General features: G+C 39.2%; 1 protein-coding gene across 2 annotated transcripts in view; it reads right to left on the minus strand.

Annotated features, from left to right (window-relative positions):
* Commd10 (COMM domain containing 10) overlaps positions 1–19,855 on the minus strand; it is a 127,251-nt gene that overhangs the window by 82,486 nt on the left and 24,910 nt on the right. Inside the window, exon 5 of one of the 2 annotated variants that reach the window (XM_032885331.1) lies at positions 12,604–12,714. The exons of the other annotated variant lie outside the window; for it this stretch is intronic. Within the exon in view, the coding sequence (XP_032741222.1) occupies positions 12,604–12,714 (111 nt within the window). The remainder of the gene's footprint in view (positions 1–12,603; positions 12,715–19,855) is intronic. 2 annotated transcript variants of the gene reach the window in all.

Consider the following 19,855-nt stretch of genomic DNA (forward strand, 5'->3'; position numbering starts at 1 on the left):
TAAGAACTTCACATATAGAAAGCCCTCACAGGAGTGAGTGGAACACATCTCAACCCAGTCCTGTATGGGGGCCTGGTCTTAGTCCTCCAGCTAGCAAGTGGGAATAAATCACCTATCTTCAGGGGAGTTTCAAGGCTATCAAAGTGTTTAAGAGTGAGACAGCACCAGAAAGAATAGGATTTATTGAACAAATAAGGTGTCTTACTTAAGACAGGAAACAAAGTAATGGCCATGGGAGCATAGTAGCTACTTTATTAAATCATAAATTATTTTCAGTCCTTCTGGGACAATAAAAGAAGTGACCCACTTATTAACCTGGAAGGCTCAATGAGAAAATAAGATGGCATAGAACAATGGCTGGCACAAAGTAACTGATGAACTGTGTGTTCCCATCATGTGAACGTGGGAGTGTCAGACATAGTGACTCTTGCTTCTGCACAGCCATTATCACCAATTCCAAAAGAAAGAAGGTAACAGTGCCAAGAGGGGAAAGACACACTGAGGTAGCTCCGGTGCCTGCAAGTGTGCAAACACCATTAGTTAATCTGATGGTTCCTCCACTTCAAATGGTCCCAGATCACACTTACCAACTTTCACGGGCTTCTCTCTTTTCCTTCTTTCTCTGAAAAATTACATTAGAACTTATCACTGGCCTACCTTTATTTTACTTTTCCTCTTTTCACAAATGTATTTTTAATATTTTAAATTATGTATATGTGTGTTGAGTATGTGTCCAAGAATCCAAGTGCCCTTGGAGGCCAGGGGTGTCTGGAGCTGGAGTTACAGACGATTGTGAGCAGCTTCACATGGGGCACTGGGAACTGGGTCCCCAGCAAGATCAGTACCTATGCCACTGTAGCATCCCTGTGTGACCTCAACCAGCCTGTACTCTCCTTTCTTTATTGTCTGCTATCCTCACAGTCTTGGCGAGGTTTATTTCTTGGCATAAATTTTCTTACAACAAATGTCCATCTTTCAGAGAATATTACTTTCTTGGTGTTTTAACCCATCTCTCTAAAATACAGAGGATTCAGTAATATTTTATCTACAAAGAAATGTACAACATAGGAGACACATGAATGCACTGTGCTATGAAAACAGCCCTATTATTACATATCATTATTATGCAGAACGAAAGATCTTGAGTGGGTGGCTATTATGTAGCTTTTGCATAACTGGAAGCATAATATCCTCTGGCAAAGCTAAGACGTCTACAAATTGTCTTATTCACCTGTCTGCAGCAAAAAGGCTCAGTAAGACTATACTAGGTACATACCTACATTTTCTTGTACTTAAGAATCAAAAGAGGTGAATGCACACAAAAGATTAAATGTAGAAGAGGAAAAATCCCTGACATTTAAGTGGGGATAAAAATGTAACCACCACTCACATTAGGAAAAATAAGGCTATGCTAAAACCTGGGGAAATGGTAGATTGGAACCACACATTTTCCCAAATCTTCAAGACTCTGAAACAGTAAAGTACCAACAAACCAGATGAAACCTAGAACCAGCAAACTTTAAATTTGTAGGAAAAGCAGAGCCTAACATCAGGCACCAGACAATGGAATAGGAAGGGAGGGTCCTCTCAATGAGGCTTTAAGCAAAAGCAAACAGGAAGGCCTCAGCAGACCGCACAAATGTACTATTTGGTGTGCTGGGAATTAGACTGCATTGATGGAAGAGTTACAATCTATACAAACAAGTACCAGAGAGGGGGCCAGGCCTCCTCATTGAAGAGCTCAGAGTGCTGGAGCCCTGGTGGGAAATCTCCATAAGATGAGTCTTACAGTCAAACTTTTCCAGTAGAGAAGGAACTGAACTTTTTACATATCCACAATGCCTCCCTTTCTGCTGGCCGCAGTGGGGTTAAGGAACTAGTCCACACTATCTTGGATGCAGACTTACAAACACAGGTCTATATGGAAGGAAGTACAAGCTGCACTCTGCAGAGGAAAATGAAGGCACATGCATTTGGGAACAACTGTGACCCCTAGGAAGAACAAACACAGGAATCCAGAGTATATGAAGCTTGGATAGAAACAAACAGGAACTACTCAATGAAATCACCAACAAAACTTTTTAAAAAAACAGAAAGTTATAAGCCATACAAGTACAGGAGACACTTAGAACCCCATGTAGAAGTAAATGGCCAGACCTCCCCATAGCATAGTTTAGGTAAGAGGACTATAGTATAGAATGTGGAAATAAAACTTAGGGATGGGGGATTGCCAACTGGCAAAATAAAAACAACATGAAACCTTTTAGAAAAAAACATGAAAGACAGAGAAACATGGAATGATACTTTTAAAGACCATGAATAAATACTTACTAACCAAAATTACTATTTCCAACGAGCGTATCCTTTAAATTACTAGATCCAACGAACATATCCTTTAAATTACTATATCCAACGAATGTATCCTTTAAAAACAGTGAAGAATAAAGATCTTCTAAGATAAACTAGAAAACTAATGGAGAAAATTCGTAAAGGAATCTTACCAACTGATGTAGAAGAAAAGGTTTAGTAAAGAAAATTTTCAGGCTGAGGGAGCCATGCTCCCCTGGGCCTTTCTGTTCACCTCTTTTGGCCATTCCTCTAACCTATTTCCTTTCCTCTGGGACTCCCCACCTGACAAACACAAGGACTCTCTACCCAGGACTCCACTGCCACCACACTTGGCTAAGACCCAGGTAGGTTACCTGCATCGTTCTCCCCACCACTCTGGTCACTCCAGACTATTTTTTGGTCTGCTGCCTCATGCTAGACTGAGCCCTTCTCCAGCTCACCTCAACCCCCTGAGACTTGGCCTATTGGTGCGGACTAAAGGTCCACAGTCCCTCTAGTTCTTCTGCCAGTCCTTTCAGCCATTACTTCTAACCCACACCCATCCTTGTGACTCCATCTGTCCAATAGAACCACTTTCTTCCAGGGAACCCACAGCTGACAGACACACTTTGGCTCAGACCCAGAAAGGGCAACTGCAACCAAAGAATGGAACACTCACCCAACCAAAGCCAGATACCTCAAATATCTTTACCCAGATACCTAGATCCCAGTGCAAAAACACAAACAAAGGAAGCCAGCAACCCGACTGCAATAGGCCATGAGAAAAGCCATTTAGCTTGTGAGGTACCACACAAGGTCTTCAAATAGGGCCATTAGGGAAAATGTAAATAAATGTATTCTTGAAAATATAAACAGTTGAAGAAAATAATGCAAAAATACTTCAGAACATTAAATAGAATTGAATAGTGAATTAATTGAATAGTGAAATAAATGTGAAAAGATCAAATTTAAGAATAACAGGCATATAGGAAGGAGAAAAACATTAAATAGAATTGTACCTACGATGCAGGTAGCCTACATCACATATAAAGGCTGACTTATTAGAATAGCATATGACTTTTCAATGAAGACTCTGAAAGCTAAAAAAAAAAAAAAAAAAGCCTTGTCTGACAGCCTACAAGTGCTAATGAAGTTTTATCCACAGCAAACCTATCACAATCAACAAAAACATTTCACAATAAAAACGACATCAAATAATTTCAGACCACCAATCCAGCTCTACAGAAGGTACTAGAAGGAAAACATTTGTCTGAAGAGAAGGTTAACTATACCAAGTACATTCAAGAGGATACAAAAAACAAATAATCAAGAGAATAGTTAATCAAAACTAGAGACACACACCACAAGAGGAATCAAAAAATTACTCCTTAATAACTCATAAATAGTAATATTCTCTATTCTCCAATAAACAAAACACAGAATAATAAATTGTATTATTAAACAAAATCCATCTTTCTGCTGCATCCAAGAAACACACCTCACCATCAAGGATAGACATCATTTTAGGGTAAAGGGAAAAAGGTATTCTGAATAAATAGGTCCATTGAGCAAGCTGGTATTGCTATTTTAATATTTTAATATCTGACAAAATAGATTTTAAACCAGAACTAAACAGAAAACAATTAAAACATTACTTACGCAAAAACAAAACAAAACAAAAAAAAAAACCAAACCCCAACATGATATTACTTCCAAACATTTATGCACAAAGCACATGGGCACCAAAGTTCATAAAGAAATACTACTATAATTAAAATCACACATTGAAATTTACATAGTGATAGTGGTGTTGACTTCAGTATTCTTCTCTTTCCAATGGACAGGTCGTCTAGACAAAAACTAAACAAGGAAATGCCAGAGTGAAACAACATTATAAATCAAACAGCTCTAACAGACATCTATAGAACATTCCAACCAACACTAAATGATATAGTTTCTTCTCAGCATCTAGTGGAACTTTCTCCAAAGCTGACCACATATGAGGACACAGAGCAAGTCTCAACAGGTACAAGGAAACTGAAATAACGCACTGTATCCTATCTGACACCAGTGATTAAAGCTAGATATCAACAACAGGAACAGCAGAAAGTATATTAACTCACTACTGAATTAAAATTGGGCGAAGACAGAAATCAAGAAATAATGTAAAACGTGTTAAAACTGAATGAAAATGAAAGCATAACATACCCAAATCTACAGGACACAATGACGGCAGTTCTAAGAGAAAAGTCAGTACAGACATCTAAAAACTGGGTAGATGTCATATTAACCACTTAACAACAACTCTCAAAGCTCTAAGACAACAAGAAGAAATAAGATCCCAAAAGAGGATGGGACAAAATAACTGAACTCAGGGCTGAAATAAATGAAATAAAAACAAAACAATACAATGACTGGTGAAATGATCAGTTGGTTCATTGAGAAAAATCAACAAAAGAGACAAACTTCTGGTCAAATGAACCAAAAGACAGAGAGAAGATCTACATTAATGAGGTATGAAAAAAAAACATAACAATGGACAGGTAAGAAATTCAAAGAATTATAAGAACATACTTTAAAAATATGTATTCCATGCTGAGAAAGCATTTGACAAAATTCAACACCCCTTCATGATAAAAGTCCAGGAAAGAATAGGAATTCAAGGCCCATACCTAAACATAGTAAAAGCCATATACAGAAAACCAGTAGCTAACATTAAACTAAATAGAAAAAAACTTGAAGCAATCCCACTAGAATCAGGGACTAGACAAGGCTGCCCACTCTCTCCCTACTCACTCAATATAGCTCTTGAAGTTCTAGCCAGAGCAATCAGACAATAAAGGAGATCAAGGGGATACAGATTGGAAAAGAAGAAGTAAAAATATCACTATTTGCAGATGATATAATAGTATATTTAAGTGATCCCAAAAGTTCCACCAGAGAACTACTAAACCTGATAAACATCTTCAGCAAAGTGGCTGGGTATAAAATTAACCCAAATAAATCAGTAGCCTTCCTCTACACAGAAGAGAAACAAGCTGAGAAAGAAATTAGGGAAACAACACCCTTCATAATAGTCCCAAATAATATAAAATACCTCGGTGTGACTTTAACCAAGCAAATAAAAGATCTGTAGGATAAGAACTTCAAGCCTTTGAAGAAAGAAATTGAAGAAGACCTCAGAAGATGGAAAGATGCTCATGGATTGGCAGGATTAACATAGTAAATGGCCATTTTACCAAAAGCAATCTACAGATTCAATGCAATCCCCATCAAAACACCAACCCAATTCTTCAGAGAGTTAGAACAATTTGCAAATTCATCTGGAATAACAAAAAACCCAGGATAGCTAAAACTATCCTCAACAAGAAAAGGACTTCAGGGGGAATCACTATCCCTGAACTCAAGCAGTATTACAGAGCAATAGTGATAAAAAAACTGCATGGTATTGGTACAGAGACAGACAGATAGACCAATGGAACAGAATTGAAGACCCAGAAATGAACCCACACCCCTATGGTCACTTGATTTTTGAAAAAGTAGCCAAAAGCATCGAATGGAAAAAAAGATAGCATTTTCAGCAAATGGTGATGGTTCAACTAGAGGTCAGCATGTATAAGAATGCAGATTGATCCATGCTTATCACCCTGTACAAAGCTTAAGTCCAAGTGGATCAAGTACCTCCACATCAAACCAGACACACTCAAACTAATAGAAGAAAAACTAGGGAAGCATCTGGAACACATGGGCACTGGGGAAAATTTCGTGAACAAAACACCAAAGGCTTATGCTCTAAGATCAAGAATCGACAAATGGGATCTCATAAAACTGCAAAGCTTCTGTAAGGCAAAGGACACTGTGCTTAGGACAAAATGGCAACCAACAGATTGGGAAAAGATCTTTACCAATCCTACAACAGATAGAGGCCTTATATCCAAAATATACAAAGAACTCGAGAAGTTAGAACGCAAGGAGACAAATAACCCTGTTAAAAAAATGGGGTTCAGAGCTAAACAAAGAATTCACAGCTGAGGAATGCCGAATGGCTGAGAAACACCTAAAGAAATGTTCAACATCTTTAGTCATAAGGGAAATGCAAATCAAAACAATCCTGAGTTCACACCTCACACCAGTCAGAATGGCTAAGATCAAAAACTCAGGTGACAGCAGATGCTGGCGAGGATGTGGAGAAAGAGAAACACTCCTCCAATGTTGGTGGGATTGCAGACTGGTACAACCATTGTGGAAATCAGTCTGGAGGTTCCTCACAAAATTGGACATTGAACTACCTGAGGACCCAGCTATACCTCTCTTGGGCATATACCCAAAAGATGTCCCAACATATAACAAAGACACATGCACCACTATGTTCATAGCAGCCTTATTTATAATAGCCAGAAGCTGGAAAGAACCCAGATGCCATTCAACAGAGGAATGGATACAGAAAATGTGGTACATCTACACAATGGAATATTACTCAGCTATCAAAAACAATGACTTTATGAAATTCATAGGCAAATGTATGGAACTGGAAAATATCATCCTGAGTGAGGTAACCCAATCACAGTAAAACACACATGGTATGCACTCATTGATAAGTGGATATTAGTCCAAATGCTTGAATTACCCTAGATGCACAGAACACATGAAACGCAAGAAGGATGACCAAAATGCGAATGCTTCACTCCCTCTTTAAAAGGGGAACAAGAATAGCCTTGGCAGGGAATAGGGAGACAAAGTTTAGAACAGAGGCAGAAGGAACACCCATTCAGAGCCTGCCCCACATGTGGCCCATACATATACAGCCACCAAACTAGATAAGATGGATGAAGCAAAAAAGTACAGGCTGACAGGAACCAGATGTAGATCTCTCCTGAGAGACACAGCCAGAATACAGCAAATACATAGGCGAATGCCAGCAGCAAACCACTGAACTGAGAACGGGACCCCCGTTGAAGGAATCAGAGAAAGGACTGGAAGAGCTTGAAGGGGCTTGAGACCCCATATGAACAACAATGCCAAGCAACCAGTGCTTCCAGGGACTAAGCCACTACCCAAAGAGTACATAGGGAATGACCCAGGGCTCCAACCACATAGGTAGCAATGAATAGTCTAGTAAGAGCACCAGTGGAAGGGGAAGCCCTTGGCCCTGCCCCCAGTGAACGTGATTGTTGGGGGGAAGGGTGGTAATGAGGGGAGGATGGGGAGGGGGAGGGGTTAGGAGGATATTGGCCTGGAAACCGGGAAAGGGAATAACAATTGAAATGTAAATAAGAAATACCCAAGTTAATAAAGATGGAGAAAAAAAAAATAAATGCCCAGACCAGATGGATTTAAAGCGGAATTCTACTAGGGTCCTCAAAGAATTAACAGCAATAATATGAAGAGTTTCATATGGTTCTATCATAGAAACTTAAGGGACAGTTCCTAATTCTTTTTATGAGCCCAGTATTACCCTGATACCAAAGGCACACAAAGACCCAACAAAAGAAGAAAGGTATAGACTAATATTCCTTACGAGCACCGATGCAAATATTTTCAATAAAATGCTTGTAGATCAAATCCAGGAACACATCAAACTGATTATCTACCATGATCAAGTTGAGGTCCAGGGTGGATAAAAACCATACTGACATTTCACCGAGAAAATTTTAGATGTTTTTACCACATATACAAAAAAGCTAACTATAAAAAGCAAAGCCCCCCTAATTTGCTAAACTGCAGTAATAACATATTTGGTATAGTTATATAAACATAGTAGATAGCACAACTTTTTATTATAATATATATTACATATATTATAATAAAAGATCCTCCAGCAGGGATTAAACATCAGAAATGAATTCTTTTCCACATCTCATTTATGCTCCAATCAGACAGATCATCTTGCTTGCATGATCGAGAAAAAGTAGCCTTTAATGTGATTTATGCTAGTGAAGATGTGATATAGCATACCTTAAAATACATTTACAAAGTTCAGATCTACATTTGAGAACATCTTACAAAATCTGTAGGTGCAACTAATTCAATCAATACTATACAATACAATACTGTACAACACCTTTAAGGGATCAGAGTATTTTAAATTGCCATAACAGGAATTCGAGATTTAATTGGCATATTTTTTCTTATTGAGACACGTATCCTAAATAAATCAGATTGCATATTCCTCCTTAAGTAACATAGTTTATTTAAAGGCTTCATGCAATGACATAATATAACCTTTATACCAAGATTTGCTTTTAAAAAAGTAGGTTCAGTTAAAGTATCATCCATACATAAGCATGGACACACTCGCTGTGCAGAGGCACAGAAGTGTCTCTCGACAAAAGTATCAACTCCCCAAACTAAATCACACAAAAAGAAAACGGGAAACCTGGAATATGGTTCTTAAGAAGAAAAAGAACAACAAAACCTCACATTTTAAAATAACATTCAACATCTAAAAATATGTGTTCATATTATAGGATGGATCACTGAATCACCTAAGTAGGAAAGTAGCCCCACACCAACCCATGAGCACTGCAGTGCACTGAAATAAAATGGTCTGGCTTCAAATTCTAGATGTGTGGGTTGCTAGCCTTATGACCTGGGGAAATTACCTAACTTCTCTGAATTTCCCTATCTCTATCTATCCAAAAAATTACAATCATGACTGAAAGAGAACCTGTAGACAACCTGCACCTGACAAGATCTAGCATCTAGGACAGAGCAAACAAATGAAAGAGGTGGGAGGTAGCTCCATGGTAGAGATGGTGCCTAACATATGCGGGCCCTGAGTTCTTTTCCCAGCATAGTTAGAAAACACCATAACAGTAAAAGAATAAAGCTCATTTTCTCTCTCTAAATGGAATATGTCATGTTGGAAATATGAAGATGTCTATCTCAGGAACCATATTCACTCAAAATCATAATTACTTATCCATAAATGCCTTCTGCATCCTAAGTAAAGTCCAGCTTAGCATTATAAAAAATGGAAGTTTGCTGTGGAAGTAATTTTATCTTGGTTGTGGGTAAAGAATGAAACATGATTTTAATTTCTACTTTAATAGAATAGGACTCTATTGAGTAACAAACAGATGATAAGGAACTTCAGTGTATATTTGAAGTAAGAATATTCAAAGCATTGATGATAGTCAATATTACTGAGACTTGTTACTAATGACATTGTATTCTTCACCTTTTTTTTAATTACCTATAATTAGTCTGGAAGTCGTTTAAACTATTATGCAACAGAGTCATTCAGTTATCTTTGGGATTATTTTATTCCATTTTCTTGTAAAGAAATAAATGTTAAGAGACAGGATGCACAGGAGAAGTCAACTGTGCAGAAGGCTTTTAATGAATTACATTTTGGCAAATGATCACAGACAAATTAACAAAAGCTGACTCATGCTGATCTCATTTATTTGTTCTATACATATCTGATTAATTGGCATTAATTCTGTTGATGGAAACAGAAGAACTCTATTGTTATATACAGATTAGAAATGTAAACACTTAGCATTTCCCACAACTACTTTGAATGTTATGTTAAATAACATTGTGAATGCCAGAAATGGTTCGGCAGGCAAAGTGCTCTACTGCCCCCTAATGAAACAAACCAAACCAAACAAAACAAGAAAGCTCATTTTAAAGTATTTGTGAACAAGAGAAATCATCTTACTTTGCAAAATGCAGTCGGAGATACAAAGGACATTAGCTGAAAAATCATTAGACTAAAGATCTGTGCAAAATCTACAACCGTTCATGTTTCGCTGTTCAGATACTCTGTTCAGATACGCTCTAATTACACTGACTCCAATCTCTCAGGGTCTCAATCCATGCACATTTCCTGGGTAAATACGTTATAAAATAAATAGTTAAAAAGGATTCCTACCTACAGATTACTATTTTAAATAATTTGATAATTTCGTACTTTGTGGTTCTTTTCATAATACCCTCAGTCCTGACTTCTAGTATTTTAATAGCAGCTGTCCCTTCAGTAAGTTTGGTTTTCAAACCTGCTCCATATCCTTGCCTTTCACTTCAGCCTATCAACAACTCCCGAATTCTCATTTTAGAACACAGGAAACAGAGAGAAAACAGTATAGTCTGTGGTCTCTAATAACAGAAGTAACATAAATATTAACACTAAGCAGCCACACAAAGTAAAAATTTTAAAAAATAAACTCATGATAACAAGAAAATGTAAACAAAAGATTCAACTCAAGGTAGAACTCAGCGGCTGGCTGAGCAGTCGGTGTAGCTGTCAACTGTTCCCTGAGGCACCCCATCACTTGGACACAGCATGCCCCTGCCCAGGCTGACAATGGTTTTACTTTTCATTGTGTGTCACTGCCTAGGAAACACTAGCTGGGTCAAAGTCCACACAGTGACACAGGGAAGGGGCAATGCAAAGAAGTGACTCAGTCTGCACCCAGAATGGAGGCCCAGTGCCCCTCCCAGGGGGTGGTGCTCTCCTTCCGTTTACTGTGAATGACAGTGGTGCTCTAGCTCTTCATGCTATAAGGCTAAATAACACTCATACGTAATAAGATCCAATCAAAAATTCAAAAGAGCAACAAATGGAAAATTGTAAATATCCTTGAACTCATATCACAAATGAGCTATGTTTTCATATCTGTACTAACTTCTGGGTAACATGAATTTTAAAAAAGGATTGCTTTGCGAGAAACTTTAGTCCTTTGTGTCCACTGCCTAACAAGAAAACATTTTCTTATACCTATGCGATAGAGTTAGGAAGCCTTACGCATCCCAAAATAAAGTGCTACAGAAGCCCTGGTGCCTAGAGCACATCTAAGATTTGGTATTAAAAAGTCTCATAGACTGCTGCAGCTGCCTGGAGTTAACATGTGGTAGCCACAGAGAAACTGACGGCAGAGCTACTTAAGGATGCATAGGCTCAGTTATGGTGGGCCCCAGTCTACTCCAGTGTGTCCCAGACTGTTCTGCTAAACTAAAGGAATGCCTCCCTTGGTTGTCAGGAAGGAAAGGGGCAGGCCAGGCTGTCCTTGTGCTCTGGGGTTCGCAGTAAGTGTAAATAGTAAAAGTATACCAAGGGGGAAATAAAGAGCGATGACACAGAAAAAAGAAAATGACAATAACTACATTAGTAAATTAGGTTAGTAAGAAATTTTGGCCTGGAGCAAATGGATTGATGGACAGATTGACTAATTGATTTTAGCCTCACACACTGCACTGATGATGGTGATGAAGAGAACAGTGAGGACTTACTGAGAATTTACCACACTGGCCTAAGTGTTACACACAGTAGGCACATGATCTTCAGAGAAACCGACAAGGTGCACACTACCTACTACAGGAGAGAATATTACATGCCCAGATTATGTCACCACTACGTTACACCATAATGACATACTTCTCATTTAAACACTTCACTAGTACGTGTGTATTGGTTTGCAGTGAAAAATGTGTGAAATGATTTTGGAACACTGCATTAAACTAATTTATTATGTATAAGACAAATCATATCAGTCTTTTGTGGTTATATAACCTGGACTGGCTACTGGCCCAGTTCTTGAAAAGGACAGAAATGCCTATGACATAATAACTAACTGTGAGCACACTATCAAAGTACGTTCTATCCCACCATAAGCACAGCTACTGGAAAAACACAGTCACCTCTCCATCCTCACATCTCCCACAGCACCCCACTCCCAGCTCTATCTAAACATCTCAAAATGATACAAAGTATCTATTTAGAGGGTAAATTTACCCTCCCTTTCCTATCTTAAAAGGGTAATTACAGCCCAAACTATGATAGGTAGTGCTCATTGTATCAGAAAATTCTCTCTGAGCAACAGTGAGGACCCTTCCATGGCACTTCTTCACCTTTAGTAATTATGTTCAAGTTATTCTGAAACTGATACTAAAGGAAAAACTGTTCTATGATGTAAAACTGGTTCAAAAATCTATCTTGCAAGAGGATGGATTTAAACACATGAACACATGACTCCCCAAAACATAACTCAGACTATCTAACTGTCCCAGGCATTGGTTGACAACAAACACCCCCTTCCCTTTATGCATGCAGCTTACGGCTTAAAAACACACACACACACACACACACACACACACACACACGTGTGATGGGGAGGGGCCATCAAGAACAGTGACCTCATAGGGACGTCACTAAATTCACATTGCAAGGTAAGCTGTTGTAAGTTGTTTACATTTTACATGTGGACTCCTCTGTCAATGAGACACAAGACCTACCAGAAAACCTCATTTCCCCAGGGCACAGTTTCTCACCTTGGAGTCTTCCTCGCTCACTCCCAGTTGCAGCACGGCCTGAGGAGACTGCAGCTTTGCTTGAGCTGAGTGAGCCATTTGCAGGTTAAGCTGCCATCCCACTGTCTCTAGCTACGAAAGACAAATGCAGACTGGATTAAGATGGTACAGAAGAGGACAGTCATCTTCAAGTACATTTCCACTCTGTGGGAATCAACACAAACAGCATAGACTTAATAGAAAGCCAATTTCAGGCTTCTTTAACCTGAAATCTCTGTAAAGCTTCCCTCTAGTCTCAGTAGATCAGCCTCTTGTCATACTTGCCAAACCAACAGTAGAAGCGGTCTCTAAACAGACTATTCAAAACAATAAAAATGCTAGCAATCAAGTACACAAAAACAGCTGACAGTGGGCTGAATTAGGAGGGGGGGTATTGGGAGAGCACACGATGTTTCTCAAACCCATCATGTAGCCCAGGATGACATTCAACTCCTGATCTTTCCGTCCCCCGTCCCAAGTACTATACTTACTGACAGGTGGCATCATATTTAGTTGAGCCAATGGTGTTTAAAAGAGAGCATTTTAGAAACTTGCATTTTATTTTTATTTATTTATTTATTTAATTTATTTATTTATTTTCTACACCATGACCACAGTTCCCCCTCCCTACTTTCTTCCTAGTCTCTCCCCACCACCTCTAATCTTCCACCCCCCTCTCTTCCTCTGTTTCTCGTTGGAAAAGAGCAGCCCTCCCATGGATATCAACCAGCCATGGCATAGCAAGTTGCAGTAAGAGTAGGTACCACCTGTTCTATTAATGCTAGCTGAGGCAACCCAATAGGAATTCCAAGAGCAGGCAACAGAGTCAGAGACAGCTCCTGCTCACACTGTTAGGAGTCCTACAAGAATACCAAGCTGTACACTGTAACATATATATAGAGAGAGGGTGTAGGTTAATCATATGCAGGCTGCCTGGTTTTTACCGGTTCAGTCTGCATGAGCCCTGATGATCCTGGTTAGTTGATTCTGCAGGTTTTCTTGTGGTCCTTGACCGATTTGGCTCCTACAATCCTCCCACCACCATCCCCTCTTCCCAAGGATTCTCTGAACTCCACCTAATGTCTGGCTGTGGGTCTCTTGCATCTAAGAAAATTAGATTTTAAAAAAATAAAAATTTCAACTAGTGAATAGCATATTTTGTTGAAAATCCTTTATTGACTCTCTGTCTTTCAAAATTCTTTGTTAGACTGAGCACAAATAAGGTTTTCTTTCTCTCATCCCTCCTTCCTTTCTTTTGTATCTTTGTACTGAGAAGGTAACTAAAGTACCCAAGTGTGTGGTGCATACCATGAGGCACAATCAATAAATAGATTCAGGCAAGAAACTGCTGATCTATCAGCTGTGGTACCAGATAGGTTATTATACTGCCCAAAGTACATTAACTTACTACAGCTCCCCTATGGTGAAAACTAATTGTTCCCTCTGAATCTACTAACAGAAGAGTACAAGCTAATCAGGCAGGACAGAATCAGGAGAGAAAGACTATGGCAGTTCAGGTTCCCTGCAAACATTACACAGCATAGACTAGACACAGCAGCATGGTCATGTGGTTTTCAATTCAGTTCCCTATAAATCTAAAGTTTCAAGCTTTGTGAAGTGCGATAGTTATTACAAGCCTCTGACAACAGAGCCTTCCTGATGATTTAGCCAAACTACCTTTGCTGCACAGGATCTGAATGCCAGCCTCACAACGCTTACTACTTGACCGGAATCCTGATCACTTAACTTGAAAGCATGTTGAACAGACACAGCAGTGACTTGAGGCCAAGCTGAAAAGAATGCAATGAGAGCATCAGCAACATGAGAGGATGTGCTGAGAAAACAGGTGCACTGCTGCTTCTCCCTGCTCTTTCAGAGGCATAGAGGGCATGCCCACAGCCAGTAACGAGTAAGAACTCACTGGGAAGGTGTCTACTGAGTAGCCCTAACGTTCTGGTTGCTAACACTCATTGGTATAGTCGCTGGGACCGTGTGAGTAGTGCACAGTCATAAGTGTCAGTGTGAGTAGTGCACAGTCATAAGTGTCAGTGTGAGTAGTGCACAGTCATAAGTGTCAGTGTGAGTAGTGCACAGTCATAAGTGTCAGTGTGAGTAGTGCACAGTCATAAGTGTCAGTGTGAGTAGTGCACAGTCTTAAGTGTCAGTGTGAGTAGTGCACAGTCATAAGTGTCAGTGTGAGTAGTGCACAGTCATAAGTGTCAGTGTGAGTAGTGCACAGTCATAAGTGTCAGTGTGAGTAGTGCACAGTCATAAGTGTCAGTGTGAGTAGTGCACAGTCATAAGTGTCAGTGTCTACTCCCACTGCTTTCATGTTACAAAGCAGGGGGAGAGGTTCAACGTGGAAAGCTTTCGTCATCTAGCCCAAGAGGTCAAAGTTAGCATGACCCAAAACTAGGAAATGATTGTCAAGACCCTAAAGTTTATGTACTATGATAGTACAAGATCACTTTTATACGAAACTAATAAAAATTCACAGCCAAAATCATATCGTGAACAAACTAAAGAGAACTGTAAATTAAGGACTATCCTACAAGATAAATTGCATCTATAAATCAAACACATGAATGTCTTAAAAGAAAAACTAAAGATGTAACCCTTTACATTGCTTGGAATGTCATTTGCTGGGTCTACAAAGAGCAACGGTGATACAGATGTGAACAAGAGACACTCTCTGCAAAGGTGAAAGTCTTACGGCACACTAATGAGTCCTCTGAGACCCACAACGAGAAGCAATATAGCTGTCATCAACTTTTTAATTACATACAACACAACAAAATTTAGTGTAGAGTTCTGCCGTAAGTTAGCTAAGCCATATTACCTCTGGTCAAAATGAAACTCTGTCCCTGTGTATACTCAGGACGTTACAATGTATATTAAAATACTAGGGAATTTTGTTGTATTATTTATATTTAAATTTAAAACTTGGGGTCTATATTAGTTTGCTTTGTGTGTTGTGATAAAGACACACAGTGTCCACAGGCACTCCTGGGGAGAACAGGGTTTATTTCAGCTTATGGCTCATGGCCTATCACGGTAGTCAGGGCAGGAAGTCAAGGCAGGAACCTAGAGGTAGGAACTAAGCAGAGGCAGTGGACGAGTGCTGCATACTGGTTTGCTCCTCATGGCCTGCTCGCCCTGCATTCTCGTTTGACCTAGGAACAGCAGCCCAGGATTAATATCACATAAATCATTAACCGAGAAAACGGCCCAAGGATTTGTCTATGTGCAGTCTGATTAGGACATTTTCTCAATTGAGGTTCCTCTTTGCAGATGACTCTAGTTTGTATCAAGTTGACAAAAAACTATTCTACACAGGGTCTGGGTTTAAATGTCAGCAAAATAAATTTAAAAGATGAAGAATAAACCTCTGATATTTTAAATGATTTTAGCTCATTCCAGAACTGTAAATACATTACCTCCTAAGCAGCTAACGAATATTGCTTCTTACTTGGAAATGTTACTCATTAGTTAATAAATGACTTTCCTTTGTCTACTATGTCCATGTGAAATTTTCGATCAATTATTAACTAATAATTACTCAATAAAACACAATTCTGAACATGGTCAAAATGAACAAAAATGGCTATAATATTAACTCTATAAAGCTAAAATGAATAGTAAATACTGCTGGAGAGATGGCTCAGTCAGGAAAGCAACTGCCACACAAGCATGGTGATCAGATCCCCAGCATCCACATGAAATGCTGAGCATAGAAGGGGGCAGTTGGTCCTGCGAGCTCACTGGCACGCACAAACACACACACACACACACACACACACACACACACACACACACACACGTTAGCAGCTAAACACACAAGTAAATAGACAAGCAACTAATTTTTGCTGATATGTCTCTAAAAATAAAAGTATTAAAATGTTGTGGACGAGGGAAAAGGCATGCCATACAACTAGCATTTAAAAGAAGGCTACATGGGCTATATTAATATCAGACAGTGCAAACTTCAAGTCACTGACTGAAAAGGATAACAATCATCCATAGGAACACTGATGTAATTATGAAAGAGAACACACCCTTCACACTGGCAATGAGGCTGCTGGATCTTCTAATAATCTGTTCAACGAGGGAAAATATAGTGATAAAAGGCAGAAATTAGGATTTTCTTGAATCTAGGTTTAAAAGGAAATAACTACTATTTTCTTCAAGAGGAAAAGAGAAATTGCTTGGAAAAGGAAATGGTGCATAAGGTACAGTTTGAACATTCCTGATCCAGAAATCCAAATACCAAAAATGGTTCAAAATCCGCTAATTTTCCAATAATAATGTGCCACACAGAGGGCTTGGAATTTGGGGCATTTCAAATTACACCCTTCACAGGCACATGCACAGCTGGGAACATGTGGCAAATATCCCAAAATCTGAACAACCATAAAGTCTGGGACACTTCTTGGAGCAAGCACTTGAGATGAGGGACACTTGACCTCTACTGACAAGTGTGGGAGTTTTCGGAGGAAACTGGAGAAAGACCTAAGACTAGACAGTGAGCTTCTTTAGACATGTTTGGGGCAAATTACTTCAGCTGAATTTTAGATGACATCTTCAGAAATGGAGGCAGATATCATGCACCAGGTGCTGGAGTGCAGATACGACCCCTTAAGTCACCTTAGGAAGCTGGCATTTTCCTGGTCAATCAAACAGGTCTCTAACTCCATGGCCATTCTTCCTACTTCCCTGCCGCCGGACAGCTCAACTAATTCTAACCATCAGTTTCTTCACTTTGGGTTAAAACTGAGCAAATCTGATTCAATCACTGAACTGAGCTTTTGTGGGCAAAGGGTATGTATGTGTAAAAGCACTGGCAATGTATCTGACAAATGGGTGTTAACGATAAATACTGCCCTCCACTGCTCCCTTTCAGGATACAGCCACTGTCAATTCCTTTTATTTATTTTTTTAAATGTTTATTTCATGTGCACTGGTGTTTTGCCTGCATGTGTGTCTATGTGAGGGTGTTAGAGCCTCTGGAATTGGAATTACAGATAGTTGTGAGCAGCTATGCAAGTGCTGAGAATCAAACCCAGGTCCTCTGGAAGAGCAGCCAGTGTTCTTAACCAGTGAGCCATCTCTCCAGCCCAGTCAATTACTTTTACAATCATTTCCTTAAGGCTCTTTTTAAGCCTAAGAACTTACAGACATTTAATTTGCTTCCATGTCTGCCTAGCTGATTTCAGGGCAGGTCTTTCCCATTTGTTCAAAAGTGCAATAAACTTCTGTTTTCTCTTCAAAAGCAAATTAGGTGGGAATTGTGTCCCTTCCTATGAATTTAGCTCCATGACGCAGTTCTGGAGTTGCCTTTACATGACTTGACTTCTCCTATGGCCACTGTGACCACATCCTCTGAGGCTCACACCACAGACAAAACCAAACCCCATCCTACTCCTTCAGCGTTTAAGTGCATCCCTCACTTCTTCACACATCTGCTTCTTTTGTTTTTATAAAATCACATAGCTAGTTATTTTCAAATATGTTCTATCACGTTGTTTCAGAATCTCTTATTTAAAGTCAGACTTGATTTTACATTCTGCTGTCAGAACAACATAAGCAATGACTGCTACATTATCAAGTAATTTAATTCAAGGAATACAACTCATTCCCCGTTTTGTATATGATAGGTTCCTAATTACAAAAGTGTATAAAACATGAAAAAATAAAGTTTCCTTCTCATTGCCCTCAAACCAAACCAAACCAAACAAACAAAACCAACACCATGGCATTAGACAAAACTGTACTGACCAGCATTTTATATGTGTTCTTTTCTTAAATGCTATTGTTCTACTTAGGTTTCTGTTGCTGTGATAAACACCATGACCAAAAGCAACTTATGGAAGTTAAAGCCTTTCCTCGGGTAAACCAAGGTAAGAAATCAAGGTAAGAACTTGAAGCAGAATCATGGAAGAACAGTGCTTATTGACTTGCTCCCTCTGCCCTGTTCAGTTGCCTTTCTTAGAACTCAGGCCTACTTGCTTAGGGATAGCCTTACCCACAGTGAGCTGGGCCCTCCTGTATCAATGAACAACTAAGAGAAGGTGCCACTTTCATGTCATAAGTCAATTCTTTGGTTGAAATTCCTCCTCCAAGGTGACACCAAGTCATGTCAAATTGACAGCAGAAGTTAACTATAAAAATTATCTACAGGTATATAAATTTTAAGCAACAAGCCTACAATGTGAGAGAAAACCTGGTCCTATCAGAAAAGTGTTGATTCCTACTTTTGAGCAAAGAGACTAATTCAATACTTACAAAAATGTCTATAGAATGGCACTTTCAAGCTAGTTTTCTGTCCATTTTTAATAGCTGTGGAAATGATGACTCAGCCAAAGCTGTTGTATAAAGCTGGTGAAGCTCTCTACGCTCACATCCCAACTACAAGAAACACAGGAGGTCACAATTCAAACGCCAGCTAGTCAGCTGGTGACGGAATGCTGCATCCTGCACACTGTAAGAATTGTAGCAGTGCTGATGGCGAGCATATGGAAATCAAATATCAATAAATAAGTCAGGAGCCATCTGTGCAAGTAACCTCACACAGTGAAATCGCCACCTCTCTTCAACACAGTGAAAAAGACATTAGGTGATGAAGGTGGCAGCTATCTACCGAGTAAATGGAGAGAGGAGAGACAGAGAGGCAGAGAAACACAAAGAGACAGAGAGACACAGAGAGAGACAGAGGGAGAGACAGAGAGAGACAGAGAAAGAGAGACAGAGAGGCAGAGAGAGAGAGAACAGAACAAGCACACATTATAACATGGACATTCAACCCAGAGGCAATGAAATATGAGCCATTGTAGACTCAGTTTAAAACCACAGGCCTATCACTAATGCCCTGACCATGCCTAACAGCTCAGAGATTGTTCAAAGACAGTTACAGATACTACTGATGTGTAGGTGTGCATATACTCCCTGGTTGATGACAAGCCGCTCAGGACCACTCACTGCCACTGGATGCTATAACTCTGGCACTATTCCAGTGTTGTGACTGTTCTAAGAACTTATTCAACTAGCATTCAATAATAACATATTATGCCCTAGGTACTAATGTAGGTTTGCAGTTTTACTTTGAAAATAAAAAACAAAAATACTTCAAATTTCCTGAAGTTAACAAATGATCCATTAATGATTAATAAGTAAGCAATATTGTGTGGTACTGAGTGGTAAGAATAAAATAAAAGAAGGTTAGAAATGGTGGACAAAA

The sequence above is a fragment of the Rattus rattus genome, chromosome 15 (genome assembly GCF_011064425.1).
Source record: "Rattus rattus isolate New Zealand chromosome 15, Rrattus_CSIRO_v1, whole genome shotgun sequence".
Lineage (NCBI taxonomy): Eukaryota > Metazoa > Chordata > Mammalia > Rodentia > Muridae > Rattus > Rattus rattus.